The sequence below is a fragment of the Electrophorus electricus genome, chromosome 13 (genome assembly GCF_013358815.1).
Source record: "Electrophorus electricus isolate fEleEle1 chromosome 13, fEleEle1.pri, whole genome shotgun sequence".
Classification (NCBI taxonomy): domain Eukaryota; kingdom Metazoa; phylum Chordata; class Actinopteri; order Gymnotiformes; family Gymnotidae; genus Electrophorus; species Electrophorus electricus.
In genome coordinates, this window is record NC_049547.1 from 11,275,975 (window position 1) to 11,298,232 (window position 22,258).

The 22,258-nt window shown below is 37.4% G+C and overlaps 3 protein-coding genes across 4 annotated transcripts; 2 read left to right on the top strand and 1 right to left on the bottom strand.

The window, feature by feature from the left end:
- Positions 1-5,683: 5,683 nt before the first annotated feature.
- On the bottom strand, positions 5,684-10,340 carry fam167aa (family with sequence similarity 167 member Aa). Its single transcript, XM_027002384.2, has 3 exons — positions 10,229-10,340; positions 7,221-7,833; positions 5,684-6,662 (listed from the first exon to the last, which is right to left on the bottom strand). Exons 2-3 carry the CDS (start codon positions 7,566-7,568, stop codon positions 6,399-6,401), a joined length of 612 nt encoding a protein of 203 aa, XP_026858185.2. The 5' UTR covers positions 7,569-7,833; positions 10,229-10,340; the 3' UTR covers positions 5,684-6,398.
- Positions 10,341-10,628: 288 nt separating this feature from the next.
- enpp4 (ectonucleotide pyrophosphatase/phosphodiesterase 4) lies at positions 10,629-14,667 on the top strand. Of its 2 annotated transcripts, none has more exons than XM_027002382.2 (4): positions 10,629-10,983; positions 11,436-12,308; positions 12,442-12,612; positions 12,711-14,667. In XM_027002382.2, the coding sequence occupies exons 2-4, from the start codon at positions 11,468-11,470 to the stop codon at positions 13,082-13,084; spliced, it is 1,386 nt and encodes a 461-aa protein (XP_026858183.2). In that variant the 5' UTR covers positions 10,629-10,983; positions 11,436-11,467; the 3' UTR covers positions 13,085-14,667. The 2 variants fall into 2 exon arrangements, with proteins under 2 accessions (XP_026858183.2, XP_026858182.2); XM_027002381.2 differs by having other exon boundaries at positions 10,630-10,983; positions 11,431-12,308.
- Positions 14,668-15,516: 849 nt separating this feature from the next.
- On the top strand, positions 15,517-19,915 carry clic5a (chloride intracellular channel 5a). Its single transcript, XM_027002383.2, has 7 exons — positions 15,517-15,710; positions 15,815-15,922; positions 17,357-17,466; positions 17,685-17,810; positions 17,913-18,019; positions 18,217-18,398; positions 18,542-19,915. Exons 2-7 carry the CDS (start codon positions 15,860-15,862, stop codon positions 18,704-18,706), a joined length of 753 nt encoding a protein of 250 aa, XP_026858184.2. The 5' UTR covers positions 15,517-15,710; positions 15,815-15,859; the 3' UTR covers positions 18,707-19,915.
- The last annotated feature ends 2,343 nt before the right edge of the window (positions 19,916-22,258 follow it).

The window sequence follows — 22,258 nt, forward strand, 5'->3', positions numbered from 1 at the left end:
GCAAGTAAAAAATGCTAATTTTTCCTTGTTATAAATGTAGTGGTTTTCTTTTAAAAATGTCACTTTTATTGTTAATAATGTCATGGGAAACTGATTTATGGAGTTCATAGAGACAAAAATACCGTGACTATATTGAGTCACTTCGTTAGCCAAGTGAAAACCAAAGTACTTTTGGAAATACCTTAGAAATCTCAATTGTCACAATAGGCCTATGATAACGTAAATATAGCCCTTGTATTATGCCCTTGTATTGTATTATGTAGTTTCTTGATTCATTGGTGTTAGATAAAGGGGACATCACCTTGTTTGTTGTAACTGAGTTTACTGTCAAAGCACAAGAAACATATTCTTTGGTATCCAAACAATGCAGTATAATCACTTCCTCTATTCTGGTTTTGACACCAGTTGCTTTGCTAAAGAATATCAAACCAGTTTTCTTATTTTTCTGCATATAGTTAAAGTTAAAATGAAAATGCAAATGTTGTACAAAATGTGTAATTATATGATGTATGCAAAATATATATTTGATTTTCTGCTATTATCAGTATATTTTGCCAGTGGTACAGAAAACAGGACTTTTGATAAGGTGGTACACTTACTGTACATTCAATAGCTTATATTTATAATATACTGTGAAATGAAGCTATATTTATGTACTTTTTGTCCAATTGTGGGGTGATCACATCACAGTTGTGATGTCATTATTGTCTAGCAATTATTGCTTGACCCAGTGTTTTTGCTGTGGACCTTGAAGACAAAATGCCTGGATCATGTAATGGCTACTCCTGTCAAGGAACAAACTGCAGGCTTGAAGTTTTTTAGTTTAAGACAAAACATTCTGTGAAACAACTCCCAATTTATCCATGATTACAGCACTCACTGGTACAAATGAAGATATAAAAACAATAACAGACCAAGTTATGGTTCTTTAAGGGCTATCAAATAGCTAGAATACATGTTCTAGTATTTTTCTTAATGCCATCAAAAAGTATAATAGTCAGAAGTAATTTTGCTCTTGTGGAGCAATACCAAATATTGGGACAACAAGGTGATTGCCCCTTGCTTTCACAGCAGATGTTTTAATGTGCACATAAATGCACGTTTTTTGTTTTGTAGGGTTTTTTGTTTTTGTTGTTATTGCTTGACAATTTTGAAAGCACATGTAAAGGTGGTTTTATGGTCTTGTGACTATAAAAGCTTCAGGACTGTACAGAATATTTGAATGAAATGTAGATTTGTGTGTGCGTGTGTGCTTCCCATGCTTTTATGCCTTATTGGTTTCAGTGCTGAAGCTTTGCTGGATGTCTTGTTGTGTTAAACTAGTGTCCAATTGATTATTTTTCAAGCTTGAAAGAGTTTAACTTCTTAACAAAGATGTTTGCCTTCAGAGTATAGCCCATAATACAGATTAGAATTTAAAAAATTAAATTTTCTGGTTCTATGATCATTTAGTCCAAAACAGTGAAGACGTATAGTAACCTAGTTAGGGCCAAGTTTTTTACACAGGTTATCTTGACTCCAGTATTGAATTCAATAACTGAAGTAAAGTTCTTATGAAATGTCCACATTAAAAAAATAAGTAATAGGGGAACTGCAGAAAGGAACAAAAATACAAAGTGCACTATGTGTAGTTTCTGCTCTAAAGCATAATTAGCATTTGTTAGTAGCTTAATTAAACATCCTACATCTTGGTATATGCATTCATTCATACCAGACAGGGGGCCCTGCTTTCATACATGCATTGGGTAATATGGTAAAATAATAATAATAATAATATTGAATATTTAAAATAGTTATATTACTATCATGTTAGCTATAACATTTAAACAGTACCTAAACATCTAAATAGGCAGTCAAGGCACTGCCAAGACTGTATTAGGGTTGACATAAGCAAATATTTGGAACTAATAATAGTGTATTGTATGACTTGATAAATCACATTACATTACATTAAATCACATTAGATGGAAACCTATTGACAGAAATGAGTAATCTAATATACTTAAAATAACTGAAATGTTTTAAAGCATCAGACCTAAATAATATAAAATTTATATTTCCCCATACCCTCCATATATAGAGCTGGCAGGTATAGGTGGATCTAATTAATACTTGTTACATAAACCTGAAATAATATTGTTCAGTAATATCTTAAAGAGTCACAAAGCGTACTTAACTCCTGTCTGAAGATGTACCACCTTTCAGTTTGACCACAGCTGGCTATAATATTCAAATCCTAATCAGGGTCTTATTTAATTGAATTTGGACTATTTGATTAGGCTTGGAATATACTGCAAAATATATCCAGGATTGGAACTACACTCCTGATGCATGTTCTATAACTGCTCATAATCATATTTGTTTATTCCATGACCTTCTCAAATTACCACATTTCGAGCTCATAGTTTATCCCCATCAAATGCCCAATGCATTCATTAAAATGGCAGACTACACATGGTTTTAGATGTTGGGCTGAAAAACATGTCCCTAGAACATTTGCTAACCCTGCACATTAAATGATCATGTAAAAGTGCTACATGGACTTACCATTTGCACAATCATCCAAGACCACCTAAAACCACGCTTACCTCACATGGCACAATTCATGGATCTTTTTAGAACATACTTCGTGTTATCGTGAAAATAGGATGTGACTGTTTTGCATACCAATGAAAAGGATCATTAATTTTTTTAATGTGAAGTCCTGTATCTAGCAGTGGTAAATTATCAAGCTACATGCAATACCTTTTTAACACACAATTTTATCACATCAGTTTTCCTAAAATTTATGAATGAATACTTTATTTGGGGAATATGCCATCAAAAGTGTCATTTGGGATGTCATTCAAGATGTTCAAATAAAACATGCTGGGCTATACTGGTATAATAGTGTATAAATTCTCATGCAGAATTAATAAAAGGAATTTGTTTTAAAAAATCGCAATCTAAAATGTGTCTGACACCAAAAAATACATTTAAAGACCTTTCTAAAGCTTTGTCTTTAGTTCTAATAACAATTGTAGGACGCTTTTCAGTCCTTATTTAGATTCTTGGTGTTTCTCTAATGTTATTTAGTTGTTTGTTTGTTGCTCCTGTACATTTCCCCATAAAGGAAGCAAATATAGTGACAATACTTTAATTAGTTCACTTCAAAAACTGAATAATATGAACACAAGCAGGTTCATTTATTTATTCTTTGGGGACAAACAAAGCTTTGTGTATTTTCTGGCCAGTTTGTTGCTTAGGATTTGTATCTTTGTCAGGATGTTCACATACTTAAACGTACATCATTTAGAATTGCATTGTCTGAGATTTTATATATATATATATATATATATATATATATATATATATATATATATATATATATATATATATATATATATAAAAGGTATTGTATGTTGATCTGTGGACAAAATCATTAGTTAATGTTATCTAAATTAGGTAAATGTCAAATAAATATGAGATTATTTTAAATCATTATTGTTATTTTAATTTTTTTTTTGGATGTTGGAATGTGCTGTCCAACTGTTTGTAATCTGAATATGTCTGTTAGCTAGCCCAGCTAACAGATGGGGTTTAGCTGTATCTTTGTTATTAATGAACTGTATGTTTTAGCAGCTTTTGAGATTTTTGTTTAAATATGAATTTAGAAAAACTGAAGTTGTCTGTGTAATTTTGCATGGGTATAGCGTACTTGGTGCATTGACGAATACTAAGATTAAGATTCAGGGGTTTTGTTAGGATTTATTTTTATCTTGTTGCATAGTGTGTAGGTCAGTTCAATGTGATGTTGTGTAAAAATATGATTTTATGGTCCTTTGATACCTTCAACTGTGAGACTCTTGTTCAGATTCCTCCAGACAACATAGAGTTTGCATGAGAGTAGCCGTATATGTTATGAGGCATCTGTGACGTGATCACCAGCAAGAGCTTTACCTGAAATACTGGGTGATAGATTTTTATTTTAAAAGTATTGTACTCTAAGTAAAGAGATGACAAGTTGACTAGCTTTTTTTGAGAGTGAACAATGTATGGTATCCCTATATTTTTACTTACAGTACATTAGTATTTTTACATAGTTACTTAATTTCAACCTAGTGCTGTACTTCACTGTGCATAAATTAACCACCTGATTTAGAAATATGTGTTAGGTATTGGTGGTTGATAATAGACAGTGATTTAAAATCACAACTACAAATGCAGATACCTTAGCCATGCTATGTATTTTAGTTCATGGAATCTTGCAGTGTTTAATCACCAGCCCTCAGTACAATGCATTTTCCACCCTGTACACATTTATGTCTGAGCATTTTGGATTATGGGGTATCTAGAACTAACAGAAAGGGAAAAATAAACCTACCTTTCTTAATCTTATCCAAAGTATCTTAAATATTAATATTTTATGACTCAGTTTATGGATGCCTATGTAGGCTTTTTCCACACAGTAGAACGTATCACTCAACTACAGTATTCTATTTACCAGCTACGGTTGTCTTCATTCTTTAGTTTTGAGCTGTCTTCCCCTGTAAGAGTAATGAATGTAAGTAATCTACAAGATTGATTTCATGGGATTTTCATCAAAATTGACACATGTTAAAATGTGTATTAGTGCAACGAATTCTTCTATTTGTTTTAAATAGTGGACAAGTGTTGAATCTGAAATGTCCTTTTCTTTGTGTTTACACTTTTATACATCGTCTTAAATTTTATTAAAATATGTAATATACAGATTCCACAGATGTTCACAAATCAATTTCTATTGTCATTTTAATACATTAAAATATTGTGATTAAAACAAAGAAAATCATATAAACACTTCATTTTCCTACTATTATGAGTGATGTGGATTTTTTCAAACAAAACACCTACACTGAGGAAGATGTTTTATGCTTAAAAATCCATAAGAAACTAATATATATTGGGTGAGCTTCGAATCAGTAGTCACCACTCATGGCCTTTAGGTGGTGCCATAGTCTGTGTGTCAGCACTGAATATCTGTTTTAGGACATCTTAGGTATCTACCTTAGAAGATAAGATATACACTGTAAATTTATAGTCACGCATACAGACCTTTGTCTAAAAAGGTGTTCCACAACCTGGTTGGATTAGTTTTGCAAGGCAGACGATCATACCACTAATGTTGCACAGGTACATAGCTAAAGGTAGGCAGTCATAACCCAACAGAAAACTTTAGCACAGAAAATTGTATTTAAAAAAGAAAAACTGAAAGTGTACTTAAATCAGTCTGCTTCCTTTATGAAGCAAATAACTTGCCTCCTCTTTCCATGCCACTGGCACACAGAACTAGACTCACACACAGAAAGCAATATATGGTTACAAACAGGCCACACACTGCGCCAGAAGTCCCCACAGGCCAGCGTGGAGTCAAACGAGGTGACTGCTCCTGGCTCCTTGAAATTTCCATTCATGCATGGAAATCTTAAGAGGATATCAAATTACAGTAGCAAACAGAGTAAAGGTGCAAATGATTGAGGTGTAATGTATATCCCTAGTTAAAGGTAGCATTATCTTTATACAATCTAATGCAAATATGTGTGCTATGCATATTTTCACAACTAACATTGCTTTCTATTTCTAAAGAACAATGAGAGATTACCAAATAAATTGGAGCACTCATACAAATGAGACAACATACTTAATAAACCTTTCTTTTTTTTTTTTTATTTTGCAACATTCCATGTAATATGACTACCCTGTTTCCAGGGTGGTCTGGTATCAGGAATACATTCTGACAAACTCATGATCAGATGATGCAAGTTCCAACAATTCCATTTTCTTAACAATCTAGAAATTAATCATTCACAGACTTGCCATGGCTTGGAATTGATAGACTTTCACATTTTAAACCTAGATATTTTAAACCTATAGATTATTGAAACATGCTAAAAATTAGGCCAAATTAAAATGTTCAAGAACAGTTCTTTAAATAATATTTTTTTGTCTTTGTGCTGCTTTTTAAATATTTGGTCTTAAGTAAAGCAGTTACAGAAAAGGTGTGGGTTTGTAACAATTCTATGGTGATGTCTTGAGCCTATATCTAATAACTCATTTATCACTTGCTAATTTGAAAATGAGCCACTTTAGGAGGAGAGTTACCAAAGCATTTCCAAAATACATAGTTTTAGATACACAACATTAATACTAAGTATAAAATAATTTTACTTAAACAAAATATGCCTTATTTAATAATTACTGAGTTTGACATAGAAAGTCAAATGTGAAAAAAAGGCTAATAAACTATCCACATCAAATAAAGTATCATTAAAGATATTAGAATGAGCGCATAAAATACATCTTGAGCATGTATTACTAATTTGTGATAGAACCTAAGACATTTCTGCAAATGGCTATGTATATCCATGAGCACCTAGCTGCTAGCATAGGGAGAAGCGTCGGGAGTTGATGTTCATCTTGGTGATGCCGATGAGCTTTAGTGGAGTGGAGAGGCTGAATCCAGAGGACACAGGCACGTCACACAGCAGGTCCAGCATCTCAGCATGCTCCTCCAGCTCAAACGTGGCATCGTTTAGCATCTTGCGGTGCTGGTTACATGTTTGCTCGATCTTCAGCTTGTTAACATCGCTGTGCAGATGCATTAGCTGGCGTGCCAGCTGCTGGTCCTGCGAGTGTATCTCTCTCTATGGTGAGTGACACAAATAGCAGAATGTACAGCATAAAAGACACAAACATTACAATATTCAATATAAAAGCAATTCAGTAAACATAGATATTCAGATATTCTAAACTGGTTAAAGGCAATGGTTTATAGCTGAAGTAGTTGTACATTGAATTACACCCCCCAACACAAACACGCACACACACACACACACAAACTGATAAATTATCCATATAAACACCTGCCTTGTGCCTCGGCATCCTGGCCAGTTTATTAAGTACATTGCAATCCATCTACATCTGTCACTGGTCAATTTCTGCCAACAGCACCATGGCTGAGTAGATGCTTTTACTCAGTGGCAGGAGAATACCTCACCCAAAATGAACATTGACATACTGGTGGGATAGTTGTGGTTGCTGAGCCAACAACAGTTCTGGGACACTGACTATTGATAAAGTTGTTCAGGATGGCTAATTGTGAATGACAACAGGTGGGCTACAAGGTGTATCTAAAATGTAGGCATTTCAGATAAAGTAGCTGGTGAGTGTATGTAATTTAACCAATTGCATGCATGACTCACCAGCTCTTTCCTAAGCCATTCCAGGGCCTCACCTATACTTCCAATCCCTGTCAGGCTCTGAGGGGAATGACTTTGTCCCTGGTGTACAGCACAGCTCAGTGAGGACTTTTGCCACTTCTGAGAACTCCAGGCTCGTAACTGCCCTTCGTTAGCCCCCACCGAGGCTTCCAGGCCCCTGGCTCTCTGAGTCTCCAACTGGCTCCTCCACTCTAGGTGGGACAGCCTCTTTGTCTCAAGCTGCAGCTTCTCAGCCAAGGCCTTCAAAGTGGAGAGGTAGTCATCCTGCTTCTCTGGATCTTTTGGGATCTCTAGGGTAGTGTGGGGAACTGGTATTGTCTTCATGGACATTCTGACCAATATAAAGGCTCAATGAAATGTTGTTTTAGAAAAATAAAATGTTTAAAACACATTGATGTCTGCAATCAAAAAGAAGGCATTTAAATTAGGTACCCATCATAATTAAATCAACTGTATATGTCGTTAATTCCAGAAAACAAAGGTAATTGTCTTTATCTTGTCAATTATCTTTATTGTTTGATAGTTTTTGTATGTTTTTTTGCTGGAATGCATTTGTATCCATTTAGGAAGAAGTGGGAAGAAGTGTGCCTGTCACCTGTAAGAAAACAAAGAATTTATGAACACACATTTACTAGTGACACATTACCTACCAGCTACATATTCTACTTGCGTGACACAAAATGTCTATTTTAAATATATGGCTACACCGTGTGGCCCCTTATTATCTGTTGAATTACATATATACTTCTATGAAAAGGTAAATAAATTAGGTATCAAAGACTTTCAGGAAATAAACCAAACTAAAATACATAAAGGAATGGTTTCTGTTTTAATGTATTAGTATAAGTTTAAAGTATTTAATGATGACAGTATTAACACAATATAAATAGAGGCATTGTAAACATTGGTTATCTCATGAGTTTCTGTATGCAAAAAAATAACCTCAGTGTAAACAATTCATTGTAGACAAAACAGTAAACAGTCTTATAGCCACCATATCTATTAGGCTTACAAACCCTGAATTAACAGTTTCCACTCTGGCCAAAAAAAAACCCTAGTTGTGTGTGCAGAAGGTGCAGGTTACAGGAAACCTCATGCTAGTTTTGTGTATTTCAATACTGTGTGTTTTTCCAAAACACTCTTCACTTTTCACAGTAATTCAACAAAGTCACATGAATTGGAAAAAGGGAGGAGCTTTAACAGCTACTTTAGAACCTACACAGAGTTACTCTCATTTAACAATTCAGACAGATTTAATGACCTCTCTCACAATCTACACAAGAAAATGCCCTCACATATTAGAAAACATACTGAAATTTCCTAGAGTGATTGGCTGAGGTTTTCTAGGTCCTGAGATATTCTTGCAGAGAGTGAACAGTGAACTAGGACACACCAGCTGCCTGCTAAACTGAGAACCCCTTGAGTCCAGCTGGAACAGTCTCTGTACCTCTCTAACTCTCACCTCCTCAGCAACAGGAAAGCTCCTGATCTGAGGACAACTGCCAGTTCCTTAAGACAGACTCACTCATATAGAGAAAGACTAGACTTATTGACCAAGGATTGACCAAGGATTGACCAAGGATTGACCAAGGACGATTTCACGTCTTTGTCCCACCCTGTAATGCCAAAATCCTGATCCACATTTCTGTTCATTAACAAGGAGGAATCTGATAGTTACCTGGCATGGCTCAGGAGTCTGCTTCTATGTGTGTGAATGTCAGTCAGTAATACTCACATTAAAGACATATTATTTCTTTCCCACCAGCAAACAGATAACTAAGCTTAACTAAAACATAACAAAACACTATTTATCAAACTAACATTTGACAGTGTTATATAAATCTTCTGCATTGTGCTGTTGTTTACTATGTCTTTAATCAGAATATTGCAAAATTGTAACTACGGGCTTCAACAAAAAATTGAATTTATATTTTGCATGTGAAAGCCTTAATAATCCTGTAGTTTAATAATAGTTAAAATGTTAAAAATGATACTGTATAGTTGTGTATTTAAATGTTAAATTTAAATACAGCAGCAAATACCCAGCAGTGGAGCTGTATACAACATGCTAAAATTGGCAAGTCTTGAAGAGAGTGTGTTTTTCTCACCAAACCTTGCCAAGAATCTGCTTAGCAGTGAATTCCGATGACATTAATCTATGAGGTGATTGCAAAACACAAGTAGCAGGACAGCACTGCTTTTGTAAGACTGTTTCTTGTGCATATTACAACACACTTAACAGAAACCACTGAACAACATTATGTAAAATATTAAAATATTGAATACACCCACCCACAGAATCATAAATATATCAAAATATGTAGTGTTCTATAGCTTTGATCAGTTTGTGCCCTCTTCCTCATATCCCAATTGAATTCAGTGTACTGAGTAGATAACCTGTTCTATACACATTTTAAAATTTAAATTAATCTCTCACAACTGATTGCACTTGCAAGATGATCGTATATTTGACAGAGCTCCATCACACACACACACACACACACACACACACACACACACACACACACACACACACACACACAGACCTGCCATCTGCCAACTCTGACTGCATGCACCACCCGGAATGTTCAAACAGCCAGTGCCGCCGACATCAAAGAGTGATATGAATAAGATGGAGATATGAAGTAATACTTAGCAGGCCTAATGGTTTACATTTGACAAAATTCAATTTAAAATAATTCTCTCTTTTACGTGTATGCACGCAGACATGCACGCACCAACGCGCGCGCGCGCGCGCGCGCACACACACACACACACACCCACACACACACACACACACACACACCTTCCTAGTTCTTCCTCACGGAGATAACGGCAATGATATAACCTAAACCGAATGCACCGTCGTTTCCGCACATGCTGCATCGCCGAGTTAAGGAGTGGTTTCTGCCGCAGTCCAGAAAATAGCATAACGCTTTGTGTTTGTGTTATGCCGCATAACATTCATGGAATAAAATGATAACAGTTACCTTCTAGGTGTATTGGTTCGGTATCAACATAGGTGTTCGTCCGCAGTCTCGTTAGTGTCCAGCACGCTAGACATCACTTTCTGCGGCCGGCGGAGGGATTGAGGTGGGGGTGTTTAGGGGGTCGTTGCCAAGACACAAATGGGGAATGCCCCAAGGTTTTCATTCACGCATAGGGATGATTATCCAACTAATAGCACATTTCACATATGTTCTATTCATTTATAAACTTGATCCTATTTATACTAAGAAACAAAACAAACAAAAAAATAAATAAATAAAAAATTAAATATATATATATATATATATATATATATATATATATATATATATATATATATATATATATTATGTAACACACTCCCCCCAAAAACGTTTTTTGATAAACTGAAAACACAACCCAGGGGTATTGTTCGATAAACAAGTCAGTGACACCAATTAAGCGATATCCCTCAGTTGCTAAAAGCTTAACGTTGGATAATAGCTAAACACCACTCGAGTGTTTTTCGCTGGGTATGTTTGGGTATGAGAAGCACATGCCCTCTGGAGTTCCGAAATGTTGCAACTGCTTCATCGGGTTGTACGTTTATTTACTACGTCACGGAAAGCATATTTTTGAGGAAGTGAAACTCGACAATAGCTAAACTAGCTAGCTAGATAAACCAGCATTCTTCGTTTTGTCGTTCGTTTAGCATGATAACTTATCTTTGTTAAAATATATTTGCAGCTGAAGCTGTGGTGGTGCTTACATTGAAAAGGTAGGTGTGTGTGTGTTGCGTCTGTAACGTTATTGGCACCTAGTTAGCTAGCCAGATAACTTGAATATCAAACGTTATCCATAATAGTAGCAAGCTAAGCTAACTAGCTAATTACTTTCGAACTGACCATAGTGTGAACTTGTATTATCACTTTACGTTAATTTGTTACAAAGTATCTTGTAGTAGGTTGTAGTTATCGCTAGCACGCGATAGGTAGGTAACTATCTAACTGCTCACCTGCAGTTTTAGACTCAGACAAAGCAGTGTGATACTACCAGTGTTCCCCTTGTCTATTGGGGTAACTTCCTCTTATCTACAAGATTACTCTTAAAATCGTCATTATTAACAGCTGCTGGAACAGTTATGTAACTCGGACTCCCACTATCCAGTTTTCTTGATGAGTTATAACAGTTTTACTGATACAATTGTCCTGTTTTCCCTCCACAGTACAGGAGGCTGATAGAACCTTGCACATGTTCACAGGATGAATCTTAAGGCTGTTCTGTGTGTCCTGGCAGCCTGTTTTCAATCAGCCATCTCTCTGAAAACAGGAAATGGGACAGAGACTGCAAGAGACCTGCCCCCACTACTGCTTGTGTCATTTGATGGCTTCCGAGCAGATTATCTGAATAAATACTCTTTTCCTAATCTGCAGAAGTTCTACTCAGATGGTGTTCTTATTAAACAACTTACCAATGTCTTTACCACTAAAACTTTTCCTAATCATTACAGTCTTGTCACTGGACTCTATGCAGAAAGTCATGGTATGTTGGCTAGTCGCATGTATGACCCACGGGTAAAAAAGATATTCACTCTTCAAAATGATAGTGATCCTTTTTGGTGGAATGAAGCAACACCAATTTGGGTGTCACTACAGAAATGGGGTTATAAATCAGCAGGTGCTATGTGGCCAGGAACGGACCTGCAGATCCAAAATCAAACCTCATCTTACTTCTTGAAGTATGACTCAAAGGTGAGCTTCAAGGAGAGACTTGGGAACATAACAAAATGGCTGACTGAAGATGACTCTGTAAAGTTTGCAGCTTTGTACTGGGAAGAGCCAGACCACACAGGACACAAATATGGCCCGGAGAACACCACGGAAATGGCCAGGGCACTAAAAGAGGTGGATGATCACGTAGGTCTTTTGATGGAGCAGCTGAACCAGACAGGGCTTTGGGAGCGGATTAATGTGATCATTACTAGTGACCACGGCATGGTCCAGTGCTCTCAAGACAGACTTATTCAGCTGAACAAATGTGTCAATCCCAGCAGCTATGTTTTGGTGGATCTTACGCCAGTCACTGCCATCCTCCCTCTCACTGGTTTGTCAATATGTCTGATACTCATCAAACTCACTCTATTCTTTTTATATATATGTATATATATATATATATATATATATATATATAAAACTTAAGCGATTCATTTTCTTTATTTCTGTATTTTGGTTTACAGAAGTGTCGGTTCTGTACAAAAATCTTAGCAACTGCAACGTTCACATGAAGGCTTATCTTAAGGCTGCAATACCTGATAGGTTGCACTACAGAAACAATGAGAGGATTCAGCCAATCATCTTGGTGGCTGATGAAGGTTGGACAGTTGTCCAGCAGGGCAACCTTAAGCGATGTAAGTGCAGTCTTTCATTTAACAATCAGTTGTTTGTGCTTTGGTGTTTGTACACAGTACCTCATTTTGACACTAATGCATAATTTTCTCTTTTCCAGTGGGTGATCATGGATATGATAACTCTCTACCCAGTATGCACCCATTCTTGGCAGCCCATGGGCCTGCCTTCCGCAAGGACTATTGGATGAACAGTATCAACAGTGTAGACCTCTACCCCCTCATGTGTCACCTCCTGGGCATCCCTGAGTTACCCAACAATGGCAGCTTCTCAGCCGTGCATTGTGTGCTGGTCAGCGAGAAATGCCCTGATCTGGGTGTGATTGTGGGTATGGTGATCGGGGTCCTCATTGTGCTCTCTACCATCACCTTCCTCTTCAGACTGATGAAGAACAGAGAGCCGTCGACATCGCGCCCGTTTGCCCGTTTAGAGCTGCAGGAGGATGATGATGATGATGACCCTATGCTCGAATGAGCTGCTGAAGGGCTTGGAATAGACACATGCACTTACTTGGAAGGAGGGCTTTAAAACTTGGCTCACTCTCGTGAGGTCTGCCAAAGAAGAGAAAAATCAGACAAGACAATCATGCATAGAGTTTAGGGAAAGATTAGACCATAGTGAAATTCGTAGTCTTTTTTCTTCCCCCTTCATTGTGAAAACTGAAAAAAAACTGCATTAATTCCCTGTTTTTCTGGTCAAGGTATAGGAGGATATTGAGGTTACTTATAGAAAATTATAATGAGTCCTGGTTGTTGTGGAATGTTTCTCTTTTTTTTTTCTGTTTTCTGAAGCATTTCCGAATGCTTTTATTCCCAGTGCAGATTAGGTCCATGATTTGAATAGTTATTTTCAACTTCAACTTAGACAATAGTTGAATAATTTGATCCATACTCCAGAAAAGATGCATTTAAACTTTGAATTCATATGCTTATGGCTTGTGTCAGATACACTAGCACAATGCACTGAAAGTTTTGCTTTCTGTTGAGGCTGTTATGACTGGTACTTGATTTATTCTAAAAGTGATTTTCTGATGTACATAATACAAGTATAATAATGTTTTGTGGCCTTCCAAAAGTGTGAGAGCTATGCTGTATTTCTGTAGACTGAATATTCTGCATAGAGCTGAGGTGATATTCTGTTACATCTCATGCTACAGGTTTGTCTGTATTTTCCTGTGTACTATAAATTAAATACCCCAAAATTAGGGATACAGGAAATGCTGTTTTTTGTTCAATCTGGATATTGATGCTTAATTATCCATAATAGGAAATTGCATTTTTCTATTTGATGGTATATAAATATAGGCTATTGATTTGGATAGTTTTAAGTCTTTTTTCATTTATTGATCTTTAAAGAGGAGAATATGCTTTCACAAAAAGAATAAAGAATTACTATGGGTGTTTTCTGTAGTAATTTACATTAATTGAGAAGCATGCTTTGCACTTGCCTTATGTTTGTGATGAGAGTGGTTTTGTCATTGTTTCTCAGAAACATCACATCATCTCAGAAAGACTTATCTGATCTCCTTATCTCATAGAATGTCTTCCCCAGTGCACTATTTTTGCATTTCAGTGTATTTCTTTTGAGGATTTGTTCTGTGTGTAATTGAATCTATGCAAAAGAAAGTGTGTCCAAAGAACAGTTATATGTGGAACAATGAGAAAGTTTGCATGTTTTAAAGATTTTATTTTGGTATAATTATGCATTTTGTTTTTATGCCAACTTATCGATTCCTTCACTGAAAGTAACATTCTGTAAAATTGTGATATTTATTTATTTATTTATTTGTTTATTTATTTGATGACTAGAGGTCACACTCCGGGATGTGTGTTTTATGAAATAAATAGCAAAACAAGTTAATGGGTCATTCTAATCAGGTTTCATAGATTCAGCCTAAGATTGAAATATTCAGGTGGAAAAAAAGAGAATGATCATCTTTAATGTATGTCTATTAGTTTGTGGATTAATTTCCTGAACGTTGGCTAGAATGATAATGAATTGACAGTGTTGCTTGAAATATCTTTCAGTCTCTAATAAATTGACTTTATTAAAATGGCTGATAGCTCTATTTCCTAAATAATGTTGCACAATAGCTATAGCTTCATTTTGGTATTAATGGTTTTGTTTTTTTGTTTTTTTTTCTTTCAAGGACAGAGATTCTCAATCCAAAGAGAAAGCTTTGTTTCTGACCTAAGCTCCAGTCTTTTCTGGCCATGGTTGGAACACCATGGGTATGGTGTGTTCTGGGGAGCTTGGCATTGAATAGGAGACTATATTTAGAGAGGACTGGGTGGAATCTCTGCTCCCTAGGCAACCCCCACCCCTTAACACCCCACTGACTTACTTTAAATAACCTTGGCTGGTATTCTCTATACAGGTTACCATGTCCAGGTATGCTGTTTTGAGTACTGTAGATTTTCCTGGACACATCACTTCCTATGATGCATGGTGCCTTGTGTTAATCTATGCATTGATAACTTTAACCTACTCTTCATGTTCTTTTTTATTTTCTAATTTCGGATTCATACAACTGTTCAAATATGTTTTACGGGTCATTCTTGTGAATCTTCATAGGTTATATGCTGTTGTTGGAGAATAAAAATACACATTGTATTGGTTTTAGCCCTGAAAATTATTCAGAATTATCAGCATTAGTCTTTAATACTTTTTACTTTGTTTGGTGTTTATCACTTACTTTCTGGTGTGTACTTTCTCTAGTGCATAAGTATTTCTGACATTTCATATGATCTGTGTGCTCTTGGACCACCCCCTCTAGACTTTCACACCAGGAGGATGGAACATCACTCTTCTCTCATGGTGACTCACTGAATCAGTTCTCACAGAAGGCAATGAAAAACGCTCAGACGCTGGCAGTGCATAACAACTAGATACGGGGAGAGTACAGAGGGAGTGTAGGTGACACAGGAGCAGAAGCTGTGAGCTCCTCCCTCTCCTCTGCAATGGCTATTTTGGGCCTGCCTTTGACAGTGAGAGCACAATCACCCTGACAGCTGGCCACGGGGGCCAAATCAGAACCAGCCTGTGGCCGTATGCACTTGTTGCAGGACTGACACCATCTCTACAGGCAGCTGGGAGTACGGTAAGGTGCAAAACTAGTTCCTCTGGGAAGCCAACTCATTCCCAGTTCTGTAATCATTCCACCAAGACAGGAGCTTATCCTGAACCAGCATCTCATCTTCAAAGAAAGCCAGAGTGGGGCAAGGAAACTTCAATACAATCTGAAACAAAATGACTGACTTGGCCTCGGCAAATGAAGAGGACAAGGACCCCGACATTGAGCTCTTTGTAAAAGTAAGGGTGTTGACAACGTGCTAATGACCTCACTGCGGCTACTGCAAGCTTCCACAGCTATTTCCATTTCCTTTAGCTGGTGATACTGCACACCACTGCTTGGAGTGCTTTTAAAAACTCCCCATTTGAACAGTATTTTTGATGTTTCACGTATGTCCTGCAGTTGTGTCTTGGGGTGGTACAGTGAAATATTAAATGCTGCAGGTTGCTGGAGTAGAAGTGCTGTAGTAGTGGGCTGAGAAGGGCAGGTGTCTCTGTAGTGCTCTTTCTTCTCTGTAGCCACTCTCCCTCCTGAATTATTTCTCCCTTCCTTTTGACACTCCATGCTCTGATTCCTCTGTGTATGACTGCAAGGCTAAATCAGACTGGGAGTAGATCTGTGGCATGTACCAAGTTCACTGGAGGGGTTTATGTCAATAATACTGAATATCTCTGTGATAAGGGTGGTGATGAAAGCAAAGTTACTACATGACTTTGATGACTCTGGCTTCCTGGTTACACTGTATCCTTCCAATAACAGATTTAGAGCATCTACTGCATAGAGTTTGTGTAGACATTGTCAGTCTATGCATACTTGCTTACTGACAGTTTTTTATGTAGGGTATCTATAAATCTACCCAATAACATTACTTGCATAGCTACTCTGTCAAAAAGGCCACAAAGTGGATAGTTTGAGTGAACATAATGTAAGAATTACATATCTATTGTATATGCTTTGCTATGTCTGATAATGTCTGAAAGGAAGGTAATGCCTCAGTTATTTCCATGCAATTTATCTCAGCTAATCAAAAGAAACTTTTAAAGGTCTTTGAACACCCTTTGAAATCTAAAGGCTGGATATTTGAACCTTTTGTGGTAAAACTGCATTAAGTGAAGGAGTTAGGACGAAATGAAGCTCTAGATTCTGTTGACAAGTCAGTCCCAAACTCTATGGGCCAAGGGATAATGAGGCAGGTAATGGAATTTCCATCAATAATTCAACTCAAGCTGGGATCTGATGACCAGATCACCTTTCTGGCCCAGTTTAATGGTGCTTTTAGATATCTTGATCTTTTCATTTCAGATATGGCTATACAGTTGTGATTTTGATTGCTGCTTTGTTTAGTATGTATACTGGGGCCTTGCTAATTGAAGCTGCATCAGGAGAGACTATTGGGATGAAAGGTTAACTGCAATTCATGGAACATGCCTTTCACAGGTGTAATAATCTCCTGTCTGGGTCATGTATGACTCATGTATTGAGCTGGGGTTTATTTTGGGCCTGCACCCTCTCAAGCCATCGCCCAAAACCTATGTATTATGTATTCTCAATGATTTTAAATAGGGAAAATATTACCAGGCCATAATTATAAATGGTAAAACTAATATAAATAATGAATAAATTAAAAGACAATGAATGGTTGTTTTTTAATGGTTGATTTCACTGTCCCTAAGGCAGGTAGTGATGGGGAGAGCATCGGAAACTGTCCTTTCTCCCAAAGACTCTTCATGATCCTGTGGCTAAAGGGGGTGGTGTTCAATGTCACCACTGTTGATCTGAAAAGGTAATGATGAATAATAAAAAGCATGTCCTGAGCAATAGGCTACATGCTGCATGCTGATGCTTTATTGCCATGAGGAAACCTGTCATTATCACCAACTGAGATAACGTATAATTTACTTTAAGCAAGCAAGCAAGTTGATGTCAGTACATGCAAAGTAATCACCATTACATCTGAATATCCAATATGACATCAAATCTGTCTTCTATTTGCTGTTTTAGGAAACCAGCTGATCTAAATAATCTGGCCCCTGGAACACATCCACCTTTCCTCACATTCAATGGGGAAGTGCTGACTGATGTCAACAAGATTGAGGAGTACCTGGAGGACATGCTAGCTCCTCCAAAGTGTGTCCTCAGGACCAGAGGAATGCGGATGGGTGTGCTGTGAGAACTGTGCTCATGAAGGTTCAGTGATACATTCTTCTGTCTGACATTCTTTCTCTCAAGGTACCCCATACTAGCTGCAAAGAACAGGGAATCAAACACAGCAGGAAACGACATCTTTGCAAAGTTCTCTGCATATATTAAGAACACAAAACCCGAGGCTAATGCCAGTGAGTATCATGACCAGTCTTTGACAGATTGTGTCTTATTACTGCATTTTAGCAACACCTTCATGTGTTATTATGGCCCTGTACATGGCCCTCATGACTTATCCACATTAAGTCAGTCCTCTGTAAAATAATGGGATGCCAGTTGCACCAATCTACAGAACACTTCTTTGACTTTTTAAAATCTTTTTGCCTTGCAGAACTGGAGAAGGGGCTTCTGAAGGCATTGAGAAAACTGGACCACTACATGAACTCTCCTCTTCCTGAGGAGATTGATGCAAACAGCATGGAAGAGGAGAAGTGCTCCACTCGCAAATACCTGGATGGCAATGAACTGACACTAGCAGACTGCAACCTGCTCCCCAAACTGCATGTTGTCAAGGTGAGAGCTCATGGCCACTATTTTTGGTGTTTTACTTTTTCTGTAAAACATCAGGAATCCATTTCCTTGGGTAGCCCAAGAAATGGAAGAATAAAATATAAAATCCCCTGTACATTTACCAGCTAACAAATTCTCATTTTTAGGTCGTTTCCAATGTATACCGTAACTTTGAGATACCAGGCGAGCTCGCGGGAGTGTGGCGCTATCTACACAACGCCTACGCACGGGATGAGTTCACCAACACATGCGCAGCCGATAAGGAGATAGAGTTGGCTTACCAAGATGTAGCTCGGAGGTTGGCTAAGTGAAACGTAACACACGGTCATATTTCAAGATGCACTAATTGTCATAAATGAAACTGCAATAAGGGTTGATTCCTCTGATTCAGGAAAACGTGCGGTGTTTCATAACATATTTCCTTTTTTTTCGTTGAGAATTGAAGAGCTTTATTGGGTGTATTGCCTTAGTACACCACATTGGACGGGTCCTTTAAATGCCCTGGAAAGAGAGTTGTCTGATCTAATGCTGCCTGTGTTCACTTTGCATGCTGGTGCCATATACTCCCTGGGTGTAAGTGGCATCGAGCTCACTTTATCAGCAACTCTGTAATGGGATTGAGCAAAAACACTGTGCCACTAAAATCGTTCATTTAAAATCTCATCTCTACTACTTTCGATCTAATTTAGTGCAGATTGTTCGAGGCTATCTTATACAGTGTTTTTTATTAGCTGTTGCGCCTTTCTATTTTAACTACTTTACTCAGATCACCAGTGCATGTTAATTAAGCATTCTCACTCAAAATGAGCTCAGCTGAATGTTAGACTATAGTAGTTAATTAATAAATGGGGATTTTATTGATATTTGGTTTTCTGTCACACACAAGTTGGGTAAATGTATTATCATGTCCATGTCTTTCGACAAGTGTTTTATATTTGAGCGGTTTGTTCTTAACTTGTTCCATTTGTGTCGCAGTAATCCGTGAACATTTTAATATCATCAGATGTATCAGCCTACATTGTTTAAAGATTATACATCTTAAAGATGCTATTTGCAAATTAATGTGCTTATATATGTGCTGCGTTTGTATGTTAATTTTAAAAAAGCGATCGATTTTGAAATTCGGGATACCCAGGTCTTAATCTTTTAAACCACATGATTTTTCTCTCGTGAAAAAAGGTCAAATCAAACAAACAGCGCCATCTTGTGCTGGAAAATTAAAAGTAAAAAGAACAACCTTATGTTCTGTATGCCAGTTTCATATTGCGGAAGGATTGTGTAATTCGTCCTTAGCCATTTTCTAAATGATCAGATTGTCCACTGTAGTGTTCACAGGAACGTGTCAACTAAAATATAGATAGGAGAATATGATTCATGTATCTACAAATGTCCTGAATAAAGTAAATTGTGAGTCATTTGAATTTTGTATAGCTCTCAGGTAGGCTATTCCAGGTATTTCGATATGCTAATATGCTTGAATTAAATTCTCTTCTAATGTCAAATAAATTTATTTTTTATAATACTGTTTTGACAGTTGATATATGTATGCATGAAAAATAATGTGATTCAAGAATCCTCTTGAAATCGTGTAAGATTCCAATTTTCTTTTTTTTCTTCTTCCTGTTTTCTTCCATTGTATATTAATTTGTACCCAAACATGACCTAACTGGTCAACATAATGGTAAAGCTAATATCCTCAGTTAAAATGCTTGTATTTGATCATATTTCCTGCTCTCCGTGTGACGTGCAGCCTGACAGCGAAATAACACGCCTGCAGTGTAGTGGATCTCGAGCAGGGTGAAACTGGAGAGGTCGCCCTCAGCTGCAGCCGCAGCAGCTTGGCCTCCTGGGCTTTAATTACTGCGCTTCCTGTGGAGGAAGCCCTTTCACCAGCTCGGGCCTGTCCAACACGTTTCATTCACTGGAAATTCAAACCACCTGCATATATGTCTGCGATCTTTATTTGGGCGCGGGTGAGGGGGACGCTGTCAAACGTGCACTTGGCTCCTTCTTTGATTACATAAGCAAGTTTCAGGACTATACAATGTCCCACCTCGGGCACATGCGGAGTCCTGGCGATTAAGTCTGTCACACCACACGTCGCCGTTTTGCTCTCTGTGGAGCACACTGGGCAGAGACTCTTCGGAAATATGTTTATGATGTGTCAGACTTCTTTTAGCTGAGATCCTTTAATCAGTATTGGATAAACCAAACGTGTTTGACCTTATAGTAGACCTTACCTCTAAAAATAAGAACTTACCTTTGAGAAGTGGTCCAACTATGGTCTACCATAGACCATCAGCGAATTTTTATATTTTAATATTCATAATTCTCAGGACTTTCCTGTTCCACAGTACTAAAATTCAAACGGTTATTTGAAAAGTCCTTAATATGAATTAATATACCACTATAAGAGAAAACATTTACTAGACTACTCTGTTTCCTTTTTGGTCCAGTGTTATACTTCATTGCTGATTCTTGGCTGTGTGGCTGCGGGGAAAGCCTGGTGTGCTAATGGGCCTCCGTGGTTAAACCCTTTGGTTCCAGTCCAGACCTGAAACCACAGAGGAAATGGGCCATACATGTGTGTAACTCACCTCTGATCAAAATCACCTAGAAAATATAAGATTCTGCCTGTCTTGTCTAACTGCTAAGGTTAGGACCATAGCATGTATAGATTGGTCTTGGTGCCTAATTCTGCTGTACACTTTCCTTTTATATTGCTGGATTGAAAAAGATGATTTTTAAAATTTTTTATTTTTGTGATATAGAGTCTTAAAAAAATTTGGTCTGTGAATTACAATACAAATCTAGGTTTTCCAGTTGATGTCACTTGGTGCCCAAGGTCATCTTCTATAGCACCCTCTACTGGGTGTGGAGGAATAATGGCATTGTTTCTTCTCTCATTGCTATGAACTCCCGGTACTTGTGCAATAGACAGGGGTCGTAATCTACATGTGTTGTAGCGCTTTTCCCAAACTTGAATGGCGTCAAAGTGAATTGAATGAAATGACAAGCAATTCTCACTTCCCACTTGATTTAACTTGTGCCGAAGTGGCAATTCCATTTTCATGGCTCTAAACCCAATCCACATGCAATGTAATCCAAAGCAGAGCCTATGACATGGACAGCACCACAGCATCATGCGAGACACATGCCCACCAGCCACAAGTTAAAGTCACAGACTTTACAGAACTTTTGGCCAGTAAAGTCAGTCCTTGATCGAAGGGAACTTGTAGTTCAGTTAAAGTTTTTTTTGTTTTGTTTTTTTGAAAAAAAAAGAAGCTTTTTCAGCCTTATAATTATAAAGATGAAGCAGATTTGAGCAGACCAGCACAGTAGTATTTCCTGAGATCTTGTTGGATTTGTTACTGAGGACTGGTTGTGCATCAGTGCCATTGCTAGGACTCTAAATAATACCAAATGTTTCAGTTTGTCCCTGTTTCAGACAGCATGGTAATTGTGGGTATAGATTGGTCAGATCTTGACTTAGACTTCACTGCTGTCCATCTGCACCTCATGGAAAGAGCCAAGTAGTTTCATGTTTTATGGTGGAAAATTCGATGTGTTCATGCCGAGTGTGTATGTCATGGGATTCAGTATTGTCTGCTTTGGTAAGAGTTATTTTTGTTCTGTGCCAGGCAGAATGTTGGGATTTTCAGGAGTGGTATATACCCTTTCACTATCAACACCATGTTTCCATCTCACTTTGAAGCAGTAATGGCTAGATAGTACCCTCACACCTTGGGCCATAGCTTTGATTTTGGGGTAGAGTTAGTCCTACAAATTTTTTTAATGTGAGTTCTTATATATGTTTTGAAACTCTTGATAAACAAGTCTAACTGTAAATCAGTGTTGCTTAT

What these genes read in the sequence shown, in the direction of transcription:
- fam167aa (XM_027002384.2), bottom strand. Translation starts at nt 7,568, where the DNA reads ATGTCCATGAAGACAATACCAGTTCCCCACACTACCCTAGAGATCCCA. An exon ending in AATGGCTTAGGAAAGAGCTG is followed by an intron (nt 6,663 to 7,220) that starts GTGAGTCATGCA and finishes CACTCACCATAG; the next exon opens with AGAGAGATACACTCGCAGGA.
- enpp4 (XM_027002382.2), top strand. Translation starts at nt 11,468, where the DNA reads ATGAATCTTAAGGCTGTTCTGTGTGTCCTGGCAGCCTGTTTTCAATCA. An exon ending in TGCCATCCTCCCTCTCACTG is followed by an intron (nt 12,309 to 12,441) that starts GTTTGTCAATAT and finishes TTTGGTTTACAG; the next exon opens with AAGTGTCGGTTCTGTACAAA. An exon ending in GCAGGGCAACCTTAAGCGAT is followed by an intron (nt 12,613 to 12,710) that starts GTAAGTGCAGTC and finishes TCTCTTTTCCAG; the next exon opens with TGGGTGATCATGGATATGAT.
- clic5a (XM_027002383.2), top strand. Translation starts at nt 15,860, where the DNA reads ATGACTGACTTGGCCTCGGCAAATGAAGAGGACAAGGACCCCGACATT. An exon ending in AAAACCCGAGGCTAATGCCA is followed by an intron (nt 18,020 to 18,216) that starts GTGAGTATCATG and finishes TTTGCCTTGCAG; the next exon opens with AACTGGAGAAGGGGCTTCTG. An exon ending in CCAAACTGCATGTTGTCAAG is followed by an intron (nt 18,399 to 18,541) that starts GTGAGAGCTCAT and finishes TCTCATTTTTAG; the next exon opens with GTCGTTTCCAATGTATACCG.